We start from the raw sequence: 19,644 nt of genomic DNA, 5'->3' as shown, positions 1-19,644 counted from the left end.
TGTCAATACTCCTGCTATGTCACAGCGGGAGCAGCATGGCCATCTCTCAGAGCAGGCTTACCCAACTGCTTTCAAGCCAGTCATAAACAGCTACAAATGCATGCAGTATCAGCTTTGAAAGTGATAATAAATGTTGTGCATTTCATAGCAAGTTAAGTAGTTTTCTTCATTTCTCTCACGTACACCACTTCCTGGGAGAATTCACTTAAATCCACAGGAATTTCCCTAAATCTAGATCCATTTTGACAAAGCAGCAACTTGAAAGTGTGCTTAATTTTGCATTTGACTTGCTAGTATCTGAAAATTTATTTTCTTTTTTTTTTTTTTTTTAAGATTAGCTTGCTGAAGTCAGATGACAAGCTGTCTTTTTATTGAAAGAGGAACCCACTGTAACATTTATATTAAAAATTCAAATACCCATTATGAACATATGACATAGTGTTTAATAAAATTTTAACAAAACTTTAACTAGTAAGTATACAGTATAGTCAACATAATGCATCAAATATTTAATTCTAAACTCATTAGGTGGTCTTACTAGCATATAACAAAATCTGTGAGGTATATAACAAAATTATGAGCAAAATATGAGAAAAATTACACCTAGATTTACTGCTACATTTGAACCACCAACCATATGCACTCACATTAACGCAAGGCAAATCAACCATTGCTAGTCTCGGGCTCTTAACAGCCAACAGTCACTGAACGTCAACCACACACGTCTGGAGAAAATGATTTGTTTGGTTTATTGTGCTTAACCAATGCTACCCTTTCAGGAAAACCACACTGTAAACCAAATGGGGTATCCCACATCCTAACAAAGCATCTTAAATATGTTGAATAAAAACACGAGTAGCATTACCTACAGTGTACTAAACTCCTTTATAACATGCTCTTTGCCCCCTCTCATTTAATTGCCTTCCCTATTGTGAAAAAAAGTCACACCTCCTACATAGGACAACAGCTGCAGATTGTACCGTTACTGCTTTTTAGACGATTTATGAGGTCCATGACTCAGTTTTAAAGGCCCACATGACTGTGGGCTACCGAATCCTGCAGCTCATCAGCAGGAGAGATTCTGAGAATGACAAGACGAATTTTTATATTTTACATCAAATTACAGTAAGCAACAGAAATCTTCCATGTGGCACAAGCAAATTAAAACTACAAAATAAAAGACAAAGTATAGAGAACATTGTCATGAAGAAGGTTGAGGTCTAAGGGGATTAAAAAAAAGCATCTCTCTCTGGAGTCTAAGCCAATCACCTTTGCAGCCTAAGTCCTCTTCTTCCATATACTTGAAATCCAGGATTTTATCACCAACATGGCAGTAATCTTTTTAATGTGGCAAGTTAGAGCGAACAAAGATGACAGAAGAATAAAATCCAATTTTTCCAACCCATTATTACCAAAACAGCAGACAATATTTTGAGGCTGAAGGATCTGTGGTGTTCCATTATTTGAAACATTATGCCAAACAAGGCTATACAAAATAAAACAAAGACAGATCAAGCATAGATGTGTCCTTTCATAATGCATTTTAGACAAAAAAAAATACTTGATATCAGACATTAGAAGCTAAGAGCTTTTAGAAAATAAACAAACTATAAAGTTCAATATAAAAACCTGTGTACTGAGAAATTTGGGGAAAGCTGTCATCTCATCAGAGGTTTTGATAATGAAAAAACTTTATGGCAATTACACAGCAAAATGAGTCATTAATAAAAAATCTTTAACATCTGGGTAGAAGGGTAGTTTATTATAATATATTCTCAAACATTTGTGGCTCTTGTGGCAATAAACACTACCGACATGGAAGATGAACCCACAACGTTTCACAGGGTTTCTAAAAGCTTTTCATTCTTTTTAAACAAGAGAGTTTAATTTGAGAACTGCTTTTACGCCTGCTCTAAAACTTCTTATTCATTTGTTGTACCAGGCAAATATTAACTCCTAATTCGCACAGGGCTTATTTTTGAACCATCACCCATTTCAGGGCAATCATCATTTCTGAGTACCGCTAGGCAAACTTATCAGTGAAGGCAAACAGAACTCCAAAGCAAATATTACTCACGTAGAATTTACAGCTAACATGCTTTACGTATTTCATCAAAACTTCCATATTTAGCCAGAGCTCTTCAACTTGAACGGACTATAAACATATTCTAGATTCAGCCCAAAAATCTGTACAGAACTGTCTCTAAGATTTTGCCTAATTGATAATGCAAATTTTTGGGTTATTGATGTCATAATAAGTATTTAATCTTACATTAATTAAAATATTAAGGCACATATGCAAAAATAAGAGTACACACAACGTAACTGATTTTTCTTTTTATTTAGCTGTGGGCTACTGTTGCCCTTCTAGTATAGATGAGTCACTCTGCAACACTGATTTTTTTGCCAGTGGCTGTATCAACAAACCAAGGTTCTTTTTACCTCAATCCCCCTTTTCTTGTTGTACTAAAACCAGAAATTGATTTCCATTAGACATTTTGAATTGGCAACACCAAGAACACACATATGCTACCTAAAGGGCACATACACTTAATAATATTAAGACTTTTGGGGGTTTGTTCTTCTTGTTTTAAGAGTCTTCCAGCTACCAGTGGAAGTAGCTTCCATGAGTTCCAAATAAAGCTATGTATTTCCTATTAATTTAAAACTAAAGCCTACCTACTGTTAAAATTATAAAAATTTAAAACTTAGCTGAATTGTAACAAGACAACAATACGGTATTGTAAAACTGATGAAATATTAAATAGTATCTATTTACAATAAAATGCAGGTGACTACTTTTAGCATTACAATATATATGGTACTAATAAGAACGAAAAGACAAGATGATGACTGAACTTTGTTTTTTGGAAAAAACCTCTTACTGACTATAACAATACCGCTCAATTATTGTTAGGAGGAGAAGATGACTTTCCAAATCCCAACTGATGCATCAGTTGCATATGCACAAATACATTTATGTTATGAGTAGAAAGGAAGAAGCAAGAGCAAAGTCTAAGGTTCACTACTCTCTAATCTAACTGGGCTGAAATGAGGAGAATGGGGGGAAATGTGGCAGTGCTCTTCCTTCCTGACAATATGTCACTCAGCACCAAAATATCCCGTACTCTGTCAGTTGGTATGAATTATTCTCCCAAATGGGGAAACAAGAGGAGGCAAGGATGACTCTGACTCCAGGTTAAATATATATTGACTGTGATTCAATGATAGCTTTTTAGCTATTACAGCCATGCATAGCCTTCAGCTTAGAAAATGGAATTCAGGCCCTGGGTAGCCTGCTAGGTGTTGCCTTCTACATGTAAGTCTAAATCCACCCTTGAATTTTTGACTGACTTACATATTATTACATTGTACAGTCAGAATTAAAAATTTTGCCTTCAAGGCAGATATTAACTGTTAAGTCTCTTTCTAGTTGGTAACACAGACTTAAGACAATTAATGGCTTAACAAAATCTATTTTCAAATCTAAAACCAATAGCTTGAATGCTGTGGAAAAAACAGTAAATGCTCTGCCATGGTTCACAAATGTGTGAGCTGTGCTCTATTGTATTACTATTATCACAGTTTTTCTGAAAACAAAACATTAAAGTATGTGTATTCTTTTTATGCAAAAGAGTAACAGACACAATGTTATAACATGCCCAGGAGCATTTTTATCTAACATCTAAAGATTTATACTTTCCTTGTTCGCCTCTAACACTTTTGTCTTACTTTTCATTATTGTTCACGTTTTTCTTCTCTCACTAGGTCAAAAATCAAGAATCAGAGGTGCAAGCCATGAATCTTTTGAACTTAAAAGCTGCCATAGCAAATTAACAGCTCAAAGTTCCTCCTAGTACAGTATCGCATCCCAACAGCAGCCACAAGTGGATGTCTAGACAAGAGTAAAACAAGAGAAGGACATAAAATACTCTTCCAGCTGCCAACTCATTTCAGCTTAGAGGATATCCTACAGAGATCTGCAGTTGCAGAAAGACTCAAGTACTCTTCTTTGTCAGGTCAGTGGTGACATGACTGCTAGTGATATGAAAATTAGCAGATGCAATCAGATTATCTATTCATTGGTAAGCTAACCTCCAGAGTTGTATCAGTCTCAGGTTCCTCAGTTACACGAGTTCTACACATCATTCTAAAGTGTTTTTGCTGCAGTACCCCTACCCTCCAACTCATGATACCACTTCATCAACAGAGCAGCCAGTAATCGCTTATTTTAAAAACAAAATTGAAATTAAAGATGAGATCAATTCAACTAAGTGTTGGGGGGAAAAAAAAAAAAAAAAAGATTATTCTAGCAAACAGATATCCAAAAGGCAGCAGCATGTCTGTAATTCTACATTCTATAAAATAGCATATTTGGTTAGGGAGCATGACTGAAGTTTAATATAAAATTGATGTGCTAGAAGGACTGAACAAAGCAGAGAATGTGCCTCCAATTACAGGCTTTTTTAATACCCTTTTCTGATACTTATCTACTAAATGATAATATTGAATGTTTCCTGTTGTTCCTTTTACCACTGTACAACACTTGGTACCAACTCTGCAATTGGGCAGATTACTATGTGGACATTTTTGCTCAAGCGAAAAGACAGATGACACCTGCTTTCAATTCTACTGACATAATTTTATCAGCATATTGATAAAACTAGGAACTTATTAAATTCATATTCTGAGGGTTTGGGGGCTTTGTAATAGAAAGAAGTTCAATGTTTTCAAAATAATTAGAATCTGATGGGTTTATTTAACATATTTACGGTATGAACATTCAAACATTTGATTCTGCTGCGATACAAACCTCACAGTATTCCATACAGGAGGCCATTCTAAAAAATTTTAACATTTTCTGTTCCCCTTCCATGAACTACATTTTACACTGCTGCTGTTACTGAGAAATGCATTAAAGGCGGGTCACATGATTTCCCTCATGTCAACAAATGATGGCTCAATTAGGCAGATAAGAATCTACAGCCCTCAGCAGAAACTCTCTTCAGCCCATTCTCAGCAGTATAAAGAAGCACTTAGGGACAGCAGTAGTTCTGGGGAATGAATACTTGCTATCCTTTATATACATACTCATTGAAAATTTCTCTTTTTCTTCAAAGAAAATTGGATCCTTCGTGTTGTTGAAAATTTTCAATCACTTATAGTTTGTAAATTTTTTTTCTACATTCAGCTACAGTTCATGATTAAAAATCAATAAAATGGTGAGGAATTTTAATTTTAGCACATAGCTGTACTAATTCTAAATTGCCTCTTGGAAAACAGATATCTTAATAAGTAAATGAATAAAAACTGTTAAATTTTGACTCCAGTCCTCAAAGGACAGGGGAAATTCATTTTTAAGGATGAAATTCATTCTTGCCTTACTTTGCTGTGATCAAGTGCCTTAAGAACTCCATATACAAAAAGTGCTAATGATAGTAAGCCCAGCTATAAATGCCAATATTCTCCTGGGTGCTCTCAATAGACGATAAGGTTGTTTCTTTCCAATTGCTTCATTCCCATTGCTTCCATGCCCACTACCTGCCATTGTTTTGCTGAATTTCTTAATTTTAACCCTACTGTGAAGAGACATCTATTAAAAATACCATGGTCTCTCACTTCAGGTTATGCAGACAGAGCAAGACAGAATATTCAGTACCTCCCTTCTTTCTCCCATTTCTTCCATTTGTCTCATTCTTTAAGGTTTTATGACTCTCTAATGCTTAGCCTTTACTTTTCACAAAACACCTCAATGTTGTTCAGCACCAATTATACTCCATATGGTCTTAAAAAGACATGTTCAGAGGCATATGCTCAGGCATATTTCATGCTAAATACTGTTAACTGCTGTTCGCCACCATTTTCAAAATTGCAGGAAAGTATTGTTATATTGCATCTGGCAATAGCATAGTTGGCGAAAAACTATTAGGAGCAGTGGCATTCTGCAAAACAACTTCAGTAACTTTAGCATAAAAAGTGGTAACAAGACAGATCTTCTCATCTACAGATCTTCAAGGGCTAGAAATTATTAGCCGCATACTACATGTGGGAAATCTTGTGATTTAGAAAGGGCTTTGCAATATCTACGGATTATGAGGTCTGAGTACACTGATATTTATGGTGAATATTATGGCCAGGTATTTATTAAATGATTTTGCCCAAGCAGCTACATTATTCAGAAACACGAAAAAACCACATTGTCCTCAACCAACATAGTCCTGCCAATAAAAACTTTGGTGCAAGTATGATTAGTCTGGGAAGATGAGAGCATTTCTGCTGGTATAGCAGCTGTTATAAACTGTCTCCACATTAGGGTGCTTATGCCAGAGAGAAGTGTAAATCCCCAGGAGGGTTTTCCACAGCAGCTGCATCAGCAAAATCCTTCTATTGTGGACAAAATCTAAGTGCCCTTAGCTTTTGTTTGTCGAACCTTTGCAACTATTGGTACTGGTGTTTTTATCTTGTTCATAATGCTAAAATGATGTTTCATCAGTTAAGCCCTACCTGCTACCATGATGGTCTGGATATGCCTTAGAAAGAAACAGTGCCTACATCTATTTCTCCAACATGGAAATTTCTTCTAAAACAGCACTCATTACTTATTCAGAGAAGTTTGTATTTCCTTAAGTATTCTATCCTTAATTAAAGGAAGAAGAAAAGAAAAAAGGAGCATCTTTCTATTGACCAAACCAGACAGTCTGAAGCACATTTACCAAGCAGGTGACCCAGCACACTGCTGATTGAGCATTAGCCCCATGACTAGAAGGATTAAAGCCACACCACAAAACCTGCTCAGCCCTATCTTTAAGGCACAGTTCTATTCTTTAAAAAGAAACTCAGAAAACACCACAAAGAACTCAACTAAAGCAGATGTCCCCTGAGAAAGGGGAAAGGTCTTTTCCTCTGTTGCACCAAGGCCAATCCAGGATCTGTCTTACGTCCCGTAGCCTCTTTCAAATGAACCTCCAGAGCCTGTTTTAGGAATTAGTCAATTCCTGTTTCAAATAAACCCAATAACAAACAAGGATGGCAGGACTCAGCCCTTCTGCCTCCTAAAGGGCTGAAGAATCTATCACAAAGTTGTAAAAAGCCCAATCTGCAAGGAATACTATTAATGTGTTTAGTATGTTATCACTGAAAATGCAGAAGCATTTTTGCAAAATACTTTTTTGCTCTAAGTACACAATTGCTAAGCACAATGTAGCACACAAATTTACTTGACACAGATTTTTGGATATTGATTAACTATGCTGTAAAAACATTTTTACTTTTTTAAATGATAATTGTTACTTGTAGAATCAAAAAGTAGCCTTCAGGTTCCCATCCTGCTTGCAGCCCCTGCTATTTCAAAATGCCTGTAGTCTACAGTGTAGATCAATGCCATTCAGTACAGTTCAGTTTTCAAGCTAAGATGAGGCATATAGGAATCCCCTTGTACTATGTATACATATTCTAACATTCTATAATTTTAGTGCAAAAGTTACTGGCTTTGAAATAACAATCACAAATGTGATCATTTCAGAGTGCTCATTTCAAAGCAAATAATTAATCGTAACTTTTTGCAAGAAAAAAAAAGTTTTGTATTTAAACAACTGTATTGTTCCTATTACACATGTAAACAATAAATGAAACTACAATTTCAACTTCACACCAAGTAGTGGGCTACCATAAATAGCTTAACTCAGCCCTCAAGTTATACACATGCACATAGTTTTTGCTGTTAAAAAATTAACCTTCTTCAAGTAAACCAGAGCACAATTGCTGTAGTATTTATATGCGGTTTTTAATGCAGCAGTTGATGACACAGACACAAAGAATACATATTCCAGGGTTATGCAGACTATGACAGCTCCACGTGTTAATGAGATCAACTCCTTTGGAAGAAAGGTGGAACCCCAAATTTCAATCAACTGTACACAGAGTGGTGACTACCAATTTATTATAAATTTTGGTAGTCAGTATCCAAAATAAGCAAGTTACGTCAAATTAGAAAAATTCACAAATTTCAAGTTTTACTCTTTACCACAGTCTTAAATTAATGATTCTTTTTAAACCTTATCAGAGAAGTACTGAAACAAAAAATAATTCAAGATAGAACCAATACTGTTTCAGTCAGAGCTTCTAACTCCTCAATTTGCCGGTGCTTTAGTTTTGAGATTTTGCTCTAACAAAGTTGACATGGTAACAGACAAAATTATTGTGCTCTTATAAAGAGAGCATCTAATAAAGACTGACATGCAAGAGGACCTGCAATAAAAATTTCCCTTCAAAATGACTCACCTCACCCCTTAGAGTATGAAGGCTTCCCTTTTTAATTTACATTTAAATACTGTGTTAAATCTGCCCAGACTTTACATATGATTTGAGACTCAGTGTCCCTAAAGGCAGAGGCATCTGGGAGCAGAGGTCTCTGCAGTGGTCTGCGGGCGGCACGGCAGGTCCCTGTCCCTGGTGGCAGAGCTGGCCCTCGTGAACACCTCTTCTCACTGCTCTCCAGCCTGCTCCAAAGCCCAATTCAGCCTTTGCAGACAAGTAGCTTGTAACCAAGAGACTGATTTGGTAGTATTTCAACAGATTTACAAATTCTACTAATGAAATAAAAGCATGCCCTTTCCCCTCTTTTTTTTTCGCCCCCCTAAAAAGCAGTATATTTTTAAAAGGGTAATGCAATCACAATCATTATGTCAATGAAAATTACATGCTGGGTTTATCTCTGTAGGTATCTGTCAAATGCAAAAAGCACACAACATCTTCGGAGTAATAATGATGTTTTATCATTTTAATTACAAACACTTTGAAAAAAATCCCTAAAGTGTACCAATTGGGGTGGTCTGAATTAACAGTAGCTTGATAGCCCAAGGGTAGCAGAAATAGATTGAGCTACCAAATTTCATAGTAGTTATAGCAGCTGTCTTCTTGCCTCAGGGAACCTGGGTATTTAACAAAGCAGACAGCTTGGCATTGGCATCTGATTAGTGATGTGGGTATTGTTGGACAGAATACTCGCAGTTCTATTGTTTTACTGTTTGATTAGGAATTTGGAGAGCTATGGCATCATTTAGCTTTTATAGTTAGCTTCTGTATGTTCACTTACAGGTACTGTAAAAGGGTATTTTCTCACTTATCACTTGCTGCAAGTAGGGAATATTGTCTTGAACATGATCAATGAAACATGACAGGATTTAAATGTTCGGATCAGTTGCCTCCCCATCTCTGTGCCAAAATTTTGTTGAACCAGCTGCATAAGTTTTTCTAATTGGGGAGAAAAGTGAATAACGTGAAAGCCTGTTCTTCTCTTACCACAGGATATAAATTATTTGGAATTTAAAATCATTTTAAAGCATCATTTATTCCAGTTTAACTTTACAAAGGAAAATTTCTCTTCACAAAAGGAGTCTCAGAGGAAAAATCCAACTGTTGGGGTTTCTGGGAGAGGGGGATTGATTTATATTTTTCTGAGCCTGCAGTAGTCTGACAGTTTGGATAACCACTGGGGGTAAAAGAATCTCTGGTTCAAAACCAATCTGCTTAATGGTAAAAATCTTAGTTAACATGCTTTATCTAAAAAGGCATGATCTCGTGGAATAACCTTAGCACAAACAGCAATATTACTCTGAGATTTGCGTTTGAACTTCGTACAGCCAAAAAGACCCCCCACGTGGCTCTTCTCTCTTTCGTTCTTTAAGTATACATCACAAATTATTGGTGCTTGTTGGCAGAGTTCAAATCACTGAACTCATTGCAAATAGTCTACTTCAGCTAGAAGTACATTCTTTTACTCTATCAAATCCATCTGAGGTAATAAGACTTGATGTTTTATTCAACAGAGCTGAGGAAAATTGTTGCACAATAGGTTAATTCAAAATGGCAGCATAGAAAATGCATCTGTCAGTGGGGATCAAATTACAGGGCAAGCTCCTCTCAATGCTTAGAAAAACAAGTCTGCAGTTCTACAGATTATGTGCATGTGTGTGTTTAAAGGGGTGGGAAAGGAGCTAAATATCTGAGCTAACCTCCAATTAAAGTCAATCATAAAAACAGCCAATTTAATGAGTACGGATTTCTTTGGGTAATTATAACACCAACTACTTTTTTTCTCCCTCTCTTTTAAATCTGTAATTCTGCCTTCTTGTTATTGCTTGCTTTGTCATTAATCGCCTCAGGAACTTGATTTCCTAGCAACAGACTCTGCCACCAAACATTTGGCTCCTGTTCAACATTTTCTTTGTGAAAAATGGCACTGCTATTGCCGCCTGGCTGTTGCAGCTAGACTGGCTGTGTAAGTGCTCTAATAATGCATTCTTCTGAAAAACACCCAAAAATCACATGATAAAAGGAGCGATGACTGAGCTTCACTAATTACTGTGCTGAAGAAGCGTATCTGCAATTTAAAGGCTACTGGGGTAGGAGGAGAATGACAGGAAAGGAAATGTATATATTCTTCATATAAATAAATATAATTAATAACAGAGGTGAACATTTAGAAATAAATATTTTTGCGATGTTAGACAGATTCTCATGAATTTTCTATTATGGAAAAAGGACGTACAATCTTTCTTAAAAGTTGATGATGCAGTTTTCTGCATAAAGTACAAAGCATTCATCTGCAAAGAATGACATCTTGAGGATCAAACTTCGTAAAAAATAAGAAAAAAAAGTTTCTAAATCACTTTTCCACATAAGTTGAGAAAACACTGGCAAAATTGTCTATGCATGAGAAGTTATACCTGAAATGGCAGCATAATGCACACCACATCCTAAATACATCACAGAATGACATAACACATGGTGGTGCTGATTTAGACAAAGCTCTTTTTCGCATTTTGATCAAAGAAATAAAGCTGTGAATGTCTGTATTTATGAGAGAGAAAGTATTTTTCCCATATTTGTTTTGGAAGCCAGTAAATGGCAGATTTGCTTCCTGGTTAGATACAGAGTCCATCATCTCTCCACAATGAATGCATCACACTCCAGCTATAACTTCCAGAAAACACAATGTCTCAAGATGGTGGGTTTCAGGAAGGCGATGTTATCCCAGGCCAGCAAAACAGGCCACAACTAACTGTTGCTAGCTGCAGCCTCTTTATGGTTAAGACATTCAGAATGGTGTTTTCCTGGCCATAAAACCTATTCATTATTGTGAGAAATAGTTTTGCATGTCAAATGGCATACATACTGATGCCAGAGCACTATGGCAAAAGTTATCAATGGGAAAAAAAGCTATTGTGGAGTTATTCAAACAAATGTCTTTTTTCGGGGGTATTTTGATTCCTGCCAGTGTCTACGTCTCTCGCTTCCCAAGATGCGCATACAGACCTAGCACATCTCAAAGAAAAAAACCTATCACAATCCATTGTAAATTATCATAGTCATCATAGCAGTAAATTACAATAAAAATGCCTTCATTGAATATGACTCTGAAAGGAGGAGACAGCACAAAAGAAATTTCATTTATACTTACATTGTTATAATAATCAGCATTTTTTCTCAAGTAGAATAGCCAAATCCCATGTAAAATACTGTAGAACGTTATTTAAGCTTCGCTACACATTGCTGACATCAAGCTTATGTTTTGACAGACTCATGTTGAAACCAGATAATTCTGCCATCAAGCCCACTATGCCACTACAGTATCTCTCTGCTTAGACAAGCACTTAGGCATTAAACAAAATAAATACACAAGTACCACAGTATTTGTTGAAACATACCAGGGTGGCTGGAGCTTTAAAAACTTCTCCTCCAGCAGATAGGTATGTTACATTGGGTTCGTTATGACATGCTGCAACATGACATTTCCTACTTGAAACTCAGTCTAAGGCCAGAATACCTGGTCTTGATCAGAACGTCAAAACATCAAAATAAACTACACTTACCATTAACTTTGTAAACACAGAAGAGATGCTGAAGGTGGTGAATGAAATTTAACTGTGGGCTAACAAATCTAAGCAGTATTAGAAAGCTTTATACTGAATGTGGTACAACTGAAGGACATCACCATTGAGAAATTTCTGTTATTTGCTGCATGGAAGGAGGAGGAAGGAATGGTTTAAACTTTTACAGATGGTGAAATAACAACAGCCCATGCAAAGCTGACTAGGTGAAAGTGTTATCTTCTCTGAATAAAAGGTTATATGGCAATACTAAAAGCGAGCAACCCAAAATTCAGCTGCATAGAAATAAGTCTTAGAGCTACAAAAAAGCTTCATTCCTCCTCTACTCTACCTACAACAGGTAGCAGAGGAGCTGAAGCTTTCAGGCACTGTAAATTCAAAAAGCAAAGACAAGAGATCATAATGCATAAAGTATGGTGTAAAAATGGTCCCACGTCTCTTTAACAAACACAGATAAGCACGAGCATCAGCAATGCCACACCTATATGAAATGGCTAGGCAAGGAATCTACATAGATACTAATGAGAAAAGCTTTGAGAGACATCACTTATAACACCAGCTTTTTAAGCACACAAACTATACCCACAAAATACAAATTCAAATGCAGTCCCGAAACAACAATCTGCTATTTTCCTTTGTACAGAAGGGAGACAAGCATTTTATTAAAGGAAGATCTGTTTGGTTTTTGGGAGCTACTTAACTGATCCATTCTAAGCAAAGACTCAAGTTACTACAGATGGGGAACCTAACTGCAGTCAATACTGCCATTTCATATGCTTAGTAAAGGAAAATATGTAAGTTAAAAAAAAAAAAAAAGAAAACCTGAAGCACAGAAGTAACTTTCAAGAACCCATTTATTACTTTAGCACCAAGATAATATTAGCATCAAATGACAGAGTTTCACCCACCTAATGCCTCCAACTGCAAACACTAAATGAATGCAGGTGTTAGACTGAAGAACAAATTGAGTAAAGCTAAATAACTGGCAGAAATAAGGATGGCTAACTGGAACAAGAGAAAACACACATCTGGGAAGCACCACACTTGTGGCAATAATGTTCAGGTAGAAATTTAAAACTCAGCTGTCTATATGAGCAAGCAGTATCAGTCGTCACAGAGTTAAGATTTCACAAGGCAAAGTGCAGCTTTCAATGAAGGAAAGCATTTTCTCCTCTTCCATTTTTCCGCCTGTTATGCAAGTGCAAAATTCCTTACTCACATACAGTAACACAGAGGTGCTCTCTGGAGTCAAATGACAACTAAAATTCTCCTCAGGTTTTCTGCTCTCCTAAGTAGCTCTTATCAGCAGATTATTTTTTAAATCAAAAACATTGATAATAAAAATATCTTTGCATTCCAGGCCTTTGTAAGATATGAAAATTAATAGCTATATACTGCAAGTTGCATTAAAAATGTTAAAATGTTTGTGTGCAGTGTCAAAGAAACTGAGTACCAGCAACTCCCATAGATTTCAGTTGGCACTAAAGACACTGATGATCTTAAAAAAAAAACCAAAACACCACCACAACACAAAAACCCCACAACCCAACACATTATAGAATTCTTAGAGATGCCTACATAAATACAGTACTACCATCAGTTTATTAAATGCCTCTGAAAATAAGACAAATAAGGTGCCCAAATATGGAGTTTTATCACCCAAGTTTGTAAGATGCAACTCTAACACATAAGAATTCTAAAATGCAAGTCCTGACAGAAAGCATAGATTCACAGAAAGAAAGAAAAAAATGAACACACAACCCACCCACCCCCCAACACAATTTAAGATTATTTTCATGTCATCAGGTTGTGTCCCATTCACAATTTCAGAGGCAGAATGACAATGTTTAGTGTTATCATAACTCTCAGCTTATTCTGAAATAAGGGAAATGTCTGAGGAAGGAGCACTTTCTAGCCCCAGTAGGAACCAAATAAAATCCCTCACAGTGAATTCTAATCAGACACCAGCAGCAGAGCTAGCAGATCCACAGTGAAATGAATATGACAGACTAGAAGATATGATGTCAATGGTAGAAATTACTGCAAGTATATGAATTATATCTGGAGAAGGGAAAGAAATTGCATAGCGTTTGACAGTACACATAATCTATCTTAAATCATACAAAGTAGAGTAATTTTTAAGGATTAAAATACACCTTTAAAGTTTACCATCTTTGAGAAAGCTGGGGCAGCCTCAGTGTTTTGCTTCTATTTGTGATTTACAGGGTCCTATTCTTTGCTAGTCTTTCTCCAATTTGTCTGCTGGATCTGATTACCAGATGGCTAAAATAAATGTATTGTGTTCATTCATAGTAACAGAAGTTGTCTTTAAGGGTTCTGTCATGGCTTCACTATCTTTTCCTTTGTACCTACTCCTCCCTCTGTGAATTGATTAGACTTCAGAGCTGAGTTTCATCTGAGGGCCATTCTGCTGAATGCTGCATTGAAAAGCATATTATCTATTCTAGGAAGCGCATACAGATGACCACAGGATATCACAGACCTGTCCTAAAGCAACAACTGCCCTACTCTGCCAAGAAAATAGATTGTTTGAGAATCTCAGGACACGCACTTCCAGAATAAGTATCTGTCACTAACATACATTCTAATGCAATCCAAGAAATAGGTGAAAGTTGGATAGAAAGACAGAAATGAAAAGCAACATATGCACAGTGCAAAGCCAAGGAAGGTAACAAGACTAAAGTGAAGACAGGAAACAGTAGACAAATTAATGACTCTGAGAGCCACCCTATACCTCGGGAGTGGTAATTTTTTTACTACATGGTTTTGTCTAACCTGGTAAACCGCCACAAACCTATAAGTAAAGAAGTTAAATGAAAGAAAAGGGCATGAATGCACTGTAGCATGAGGGAACGTGTATGGTTCTACACATTGTCTCCTTTCCTTAAGTAAAGTTCCACATGCAATCTGTAATCTGAAGTGATAACGCTGTCCTGGAAATCTCTTAGATGAACCCATCCATGAGTGCTTTTGCTACAGGTGTGAACCAGGTTCTGTACGCAACAGATCTCCTCCTGCTATCAGGAGTTTCCCTAATCAGATGTTTCCCTAATCTGACTTCCATTTTGCAAATATCTCATACAATTTATCAGCACTTCAGTGTTATTTATTTATCCATTAACATATGCGCATCTTGGGTTTTATTTTCAGTTTAGTACAATAATTCTCTGTCTTTTAGTCAAAGCTTGGATGTCACAGAACTGACATCTGAAGAACAGCTTTTAATATATATGAAAATCAGTGTAGTGAATCACCTAGTCAAAACTTAAGTGATCAAACTGACTCAACACAGAAGAGTGGCTTCGGAACTAAAATAAGATTAAGGCTATATTTTAAAAAACCCAAACCTGTTTTTCACCTCATGTAACATTTCCCACTTTTCCTGAAGCAGCTCCACTAAGTTTAATTTTTCTAAATTGTATATTGTAAACTTAATTGGTAATTATATATAAGCATGGTTAAACAAAAAAACATTCAATGCAGTATAGCTTTTGGTAACATTTGTCATTCTTTTTCTTTATTTAAACTATGCTCTTAGCCTTTCAATATTTTTTTAGCCAATAGCATTAATTCCTAAGCATGCCATTTGGAACAGACTGAGGTATAATTATTGGGAAATAAACTCAGAACACTTGAAAAACAGAAATAAAAAATGAGTAGACAATACACAGATGTAATTTTTTTAACTGCAGCACAAACATATGGTCATAGCAGTAGGATATATTTTCTTTGTATACTGAGAAGGTTATAAGTATTTTTTGACAGTTATAAAGGGGCAGTCTTGGCCATACACAAGAATCAATAACAACCATGTAAAGCCTACAGCAGTGCACACTAACAGGCTGTAGGAGACATTAACACCGGCTAAAAGAAGTAAGTGTATTTTCAATGAACTTGCTCCTCCTGGATAATCAATTTTTTACACTTCTTACCAGCTGTTCCCACATAGCTCAGGTAGCGGAATGGAAGCAGCTGTCATACAGAATCCATACATTACATGCATGTTATGAGGTTTTAATCTGTCATAGTTGTTTTATGTTTGCTAATTTTGAACAGTCATATTAACTTGAGAGCAAGATGAAAAAAAATTCACCACTTCTATTTAGGCAAGATGTAATCTACACAAATACACTAATCTGGCTTGATTCATTCTGGATGGTAAAAAAAGAATACTAATTGTGAATCTACTAATGCCCCATCCTCAAAACCCCTTCATTCCAGAAGTAAGATTTCATCATTAAAATCAGTTTGCCCCACCGCCCACATTCAAGAGATTTGTCACAATCATTGTTTCTGAAATATTGAGTTATAAGGTGCCGTAGTAATTACTATGGAATAAATAGCAATTAAGATTGTTCACACAAATAAGCTCAAACTGTTTGCAGTGAATAATTATGCTAATAGTGTTTTTCTACATAATTTGTGCATCCTTCACAACAATTTACTAGAAAATGTGAAATGTAAATTTGATGCACTACTACAAAAGCTCTGAAAATATGTTTAGTTCTTATGAATTTTCCCACTAATTTAAGGCGGCACACAACTAAAACATACTGCTATATTTGTACATTTAAATTCAAAGAAATCAAACTATGCTGAAAATGAAGCAGTCATTTTCTTTCATTGTATTCCTACGAAATCATCCTAAATCATATGCAACAGACGTGCTCACTGCTTAAACCTCACAAAGTTGTAACACAAATTTTACCAATTTGAAAGAAGCTGAACTTACTGCTATATAATAAACTTTGGCCTTTTCCACCAACTTCCAGTTCTTCTCCAGATCAAGATGCTTTTCCTTCTTATAGCAATTAGCAGCAGCAAGATTAGCTACAAGAGACCTGAAAGTGATTAAAAACCAGGCATTAGATCCTCTTTAACTAACACTACTGCAAATTTCTCACGAAGAACAACATTTCTCAAAGATAATCAAAGATCCTAAGGAACATAAAAGCAATTAACAAAGAACACCATAAAACACATATACTTTATTTGACCATTTCATAATATTTAAATAATATATTTTAAAACATATATTAAATACAATTTAAATGTAAAGCATTTACTAAATAATGTATTTTAAATCCAGCTACATAGTTTATGTAACCGTTCACTATTATGCTGTTCGCGTGCCTTCATTTGCTTATAATCAACCTGTGTTGCATTTTGTGATCAACTCCCTCTGTATGGTATAGCATCTGCAGTTTTTCATTAAAACTCTTCTAGTACCTAACACAAAAAGGAAAGTAGCTACTCCAGTTTATCTTCTGAAAACTATTATACCTCACTAGAACCAAAAAGTTGATGGATATGTATGTCTTGCCTTTATCATTTTCCAATGAATAGTTATATTATTTTAAAAGGTGTTTGTTTGCATTTTTTCCCGTTATGTTCATATTTTCCTTTAGCAAATGAAAAAGGGTCACGTTGCTACTTTTAGATGATGAACTGTTAAAAAAACCCCTTGGCTTAGCTGTGCATTACTGGAAAACTACCAAAAACTCATTTGTACTTCATTCTTTCCTAACAAGTTATAACACAAGCCATGGGACACAACTTCCATCAGCAAGAACAAAAAGTATCATATTTACTTTGTTACATGTAAGATACATTCTATTTTAAATCCTCCTTTTCAGCCATTCAATTCAGCCTTATGAAACACACAAAACTTACAGATGTACTCCCAAAAACAGGTCATAAAAAGATGGTTATGCACTAGCTCTCCACTCTGGCTACCATGACCAAATCCTTCTGTGCAATTTTATTATGAGAATGTTTAATAACACCCAATATTTAGAGAAGAGAAGTTGGGGAAACAGGCACTTCCATGCTGGCATACAGAGTTTTAAATTTAATTTTCAAGATTTAATAGTCATAGGATGCATCTTTAACATTAACCCATCACTGTTTTGTGTTAAGGATATTAGCCAGATAAATAATGTCTAATTACACATACAACATATGGCTATTGCAAACTTTTGCCTTCTCCACCGTGCATACAACTGATGTTGTATGTATCACCCTTTCCCATATAAATGCTAATACAATCCAGAGACAGTGGGTCAGAGTGAATCGCTCATCTGCGAGTTATGCTTTTGCCTCCAGACTGAGTACCATCTACAGCCATTAGGAGGCAAGTAAACTAGGAATTCTTAAAAATTTATTCCACCTCGAAGCAGCATCTTTACACTATCACCATTTCTCTTTGTCCTATTCAATAAAAAACAAACAAAAGCCCAAAAGAATCTTATGAAGACAGCAACCAAGTCTCCCTGTAAACTTCCTGAAGCACTCATCAATGACAATCCCTGTAAGTTAAACAGATCAAGTATACAAAAATCAAACCAAAAAGTTAGATTAACTTTTTTCTAAATGGATCAAAATACATAGCACAGTTCTGTGTCATTTCATCCCAGGAATATGCTTGGGGCGTGTCTCTTTAATTCTAAAGCCTAAAGGTAACGAGAAGTAATGTGAATCTGGAAAATTAAAAAAAACCAAAACACTTATAAACAAATAAACCAAGCCTCTGTAGCAGTACATGTAACAGGGCAAGAAGTTTCATTCTTGACGAATATTATCATTGCAATGACAAGAAGTCCACCGGAGAACCAAGTAAAACCAATAAAGACATGTGCATAACCGTGGTAATTTTCTGTAAACCAAATTTTAAAAGCACATTAAATCTTTCAGTTTTGGCAAACCCATCAAGGACCTAGCCGGAAAAATTCTTGTCTGTCTACGTATGTTGCTAAGTAAAAAGAAAACTAAGAAAAGACTCTCTGTATGTTTCCTTTCACTTACCACATGCCCCTGAAACTGTAAACCTAGCTCTCTGTGGCTACATCCAACTGTAGAGATGCTCTGCACATGATGTGTAATAAAAGATTGTTACACTGAAGACAAAGCACCAAGCTTTTCCAAATTAAAACTTTAAGTCTAACAGCAGTAAGTTCAACATGTGGGACACAGAGAAGGTAGATGTTTTTTCAATGAAATATGGTAATTGGATACAGCCAGAGTGCTTCAAACCAAACAGCTTAATGGAGACTCTGTGCATGTGGGTATTTCTGAGCAGAATGCACAAATCAAAGTCACAGATTATGAGGGAGTGTAGGTACTACTTCAGAGTTTAATCACGTGTTAGGATTTTCTTGAAAAGCTCTGAGAAAATGTCGTGGTTTAACCCCAGCCAGCAACTAAGCACCACACATTCTCCCCCACCCAGTGGGATGGCAGAGAGAATCGGAAGGAAAAAGGTCAAACTCGTGGGTTGAGATAAGAACAGTTTAATAGAACAGAAAGGAAGAAACTAACAATGATAGCAATAACAATAATAAAATGACAATAACGATAAAAGGATTGGAATATACAAAACAAGTGATGCACAATGCAACTGCTCACCACTCGCCGACTGATGCCCAGTTAGTTCCTGAGCAGCAATGCCCCCCAGGCCAACTCCCCCCAGTTTATATACTGGGCATGACATTACATGGTAAGGAATACCCCTTTGGCCACTTTGGGTCAGCTGCCCTGGCTGTGTCCCCTCCCAACTTCTTGTGCCTCTCCAGCCTTCTTGCTGGCTGGGCGTGAGAAGCTGAAAAATCCTTGACTTATTCTAAACACTACTTAGCAACAACTGAAAACATGAGTGTGTTATCAACATTCTTCTCATACTGAATCCAAAACATAACACTATACCAGCTCCTAGAAAGAAAACTAACTCTATCCC

At 36.1% G+C, this 19,644-nt stretch overlaps 1 protein-coding gene across 6 annotated transcripts in view; it reads right to left on the bottom strand.

The window, feature by feature from the left end:
* ADK (adenosine kinase) overlaps nucleotides 1-19,644 on the bottom strand; it is a 298,730-nt gene that overhangs the window by 135,760 nt on the left and 143,326 nt on the right. For all 6 annotated transcript variants that reach the window (XM_030030964.1, XM_030030968.2, XM_030030965.1 and 3 more), the window contains one exon: nucleotides 16,645-16,753. In XM_030030964.1, the coding sequence (XP_029886824.1) occupies nucleotides 16,645-16,753 (109 nt within the window). The remainder of the gene's footprint in view (nucleotides 1-16,644; nucleotides 16,754-19,644) is intronic.

This window comes from Aquila chrysaetos, chromosome 11 (genome assembly GCF_900496995.4).
Source record: "Aquila chrysaetos chrysaetos chromosome 11, bAquChr1.4, whole genome shotgun sequence".
NCBI lineage: Eukaryota > Metazoa > Chordata > Aves > Accipitriformes > Accipitridae > Aquila > Aquila chrysaetos.
Note: the sequence above shows the minus strand (reverse complement) of the source record. Positions and strands in the feature narration are given on the sequence as shown.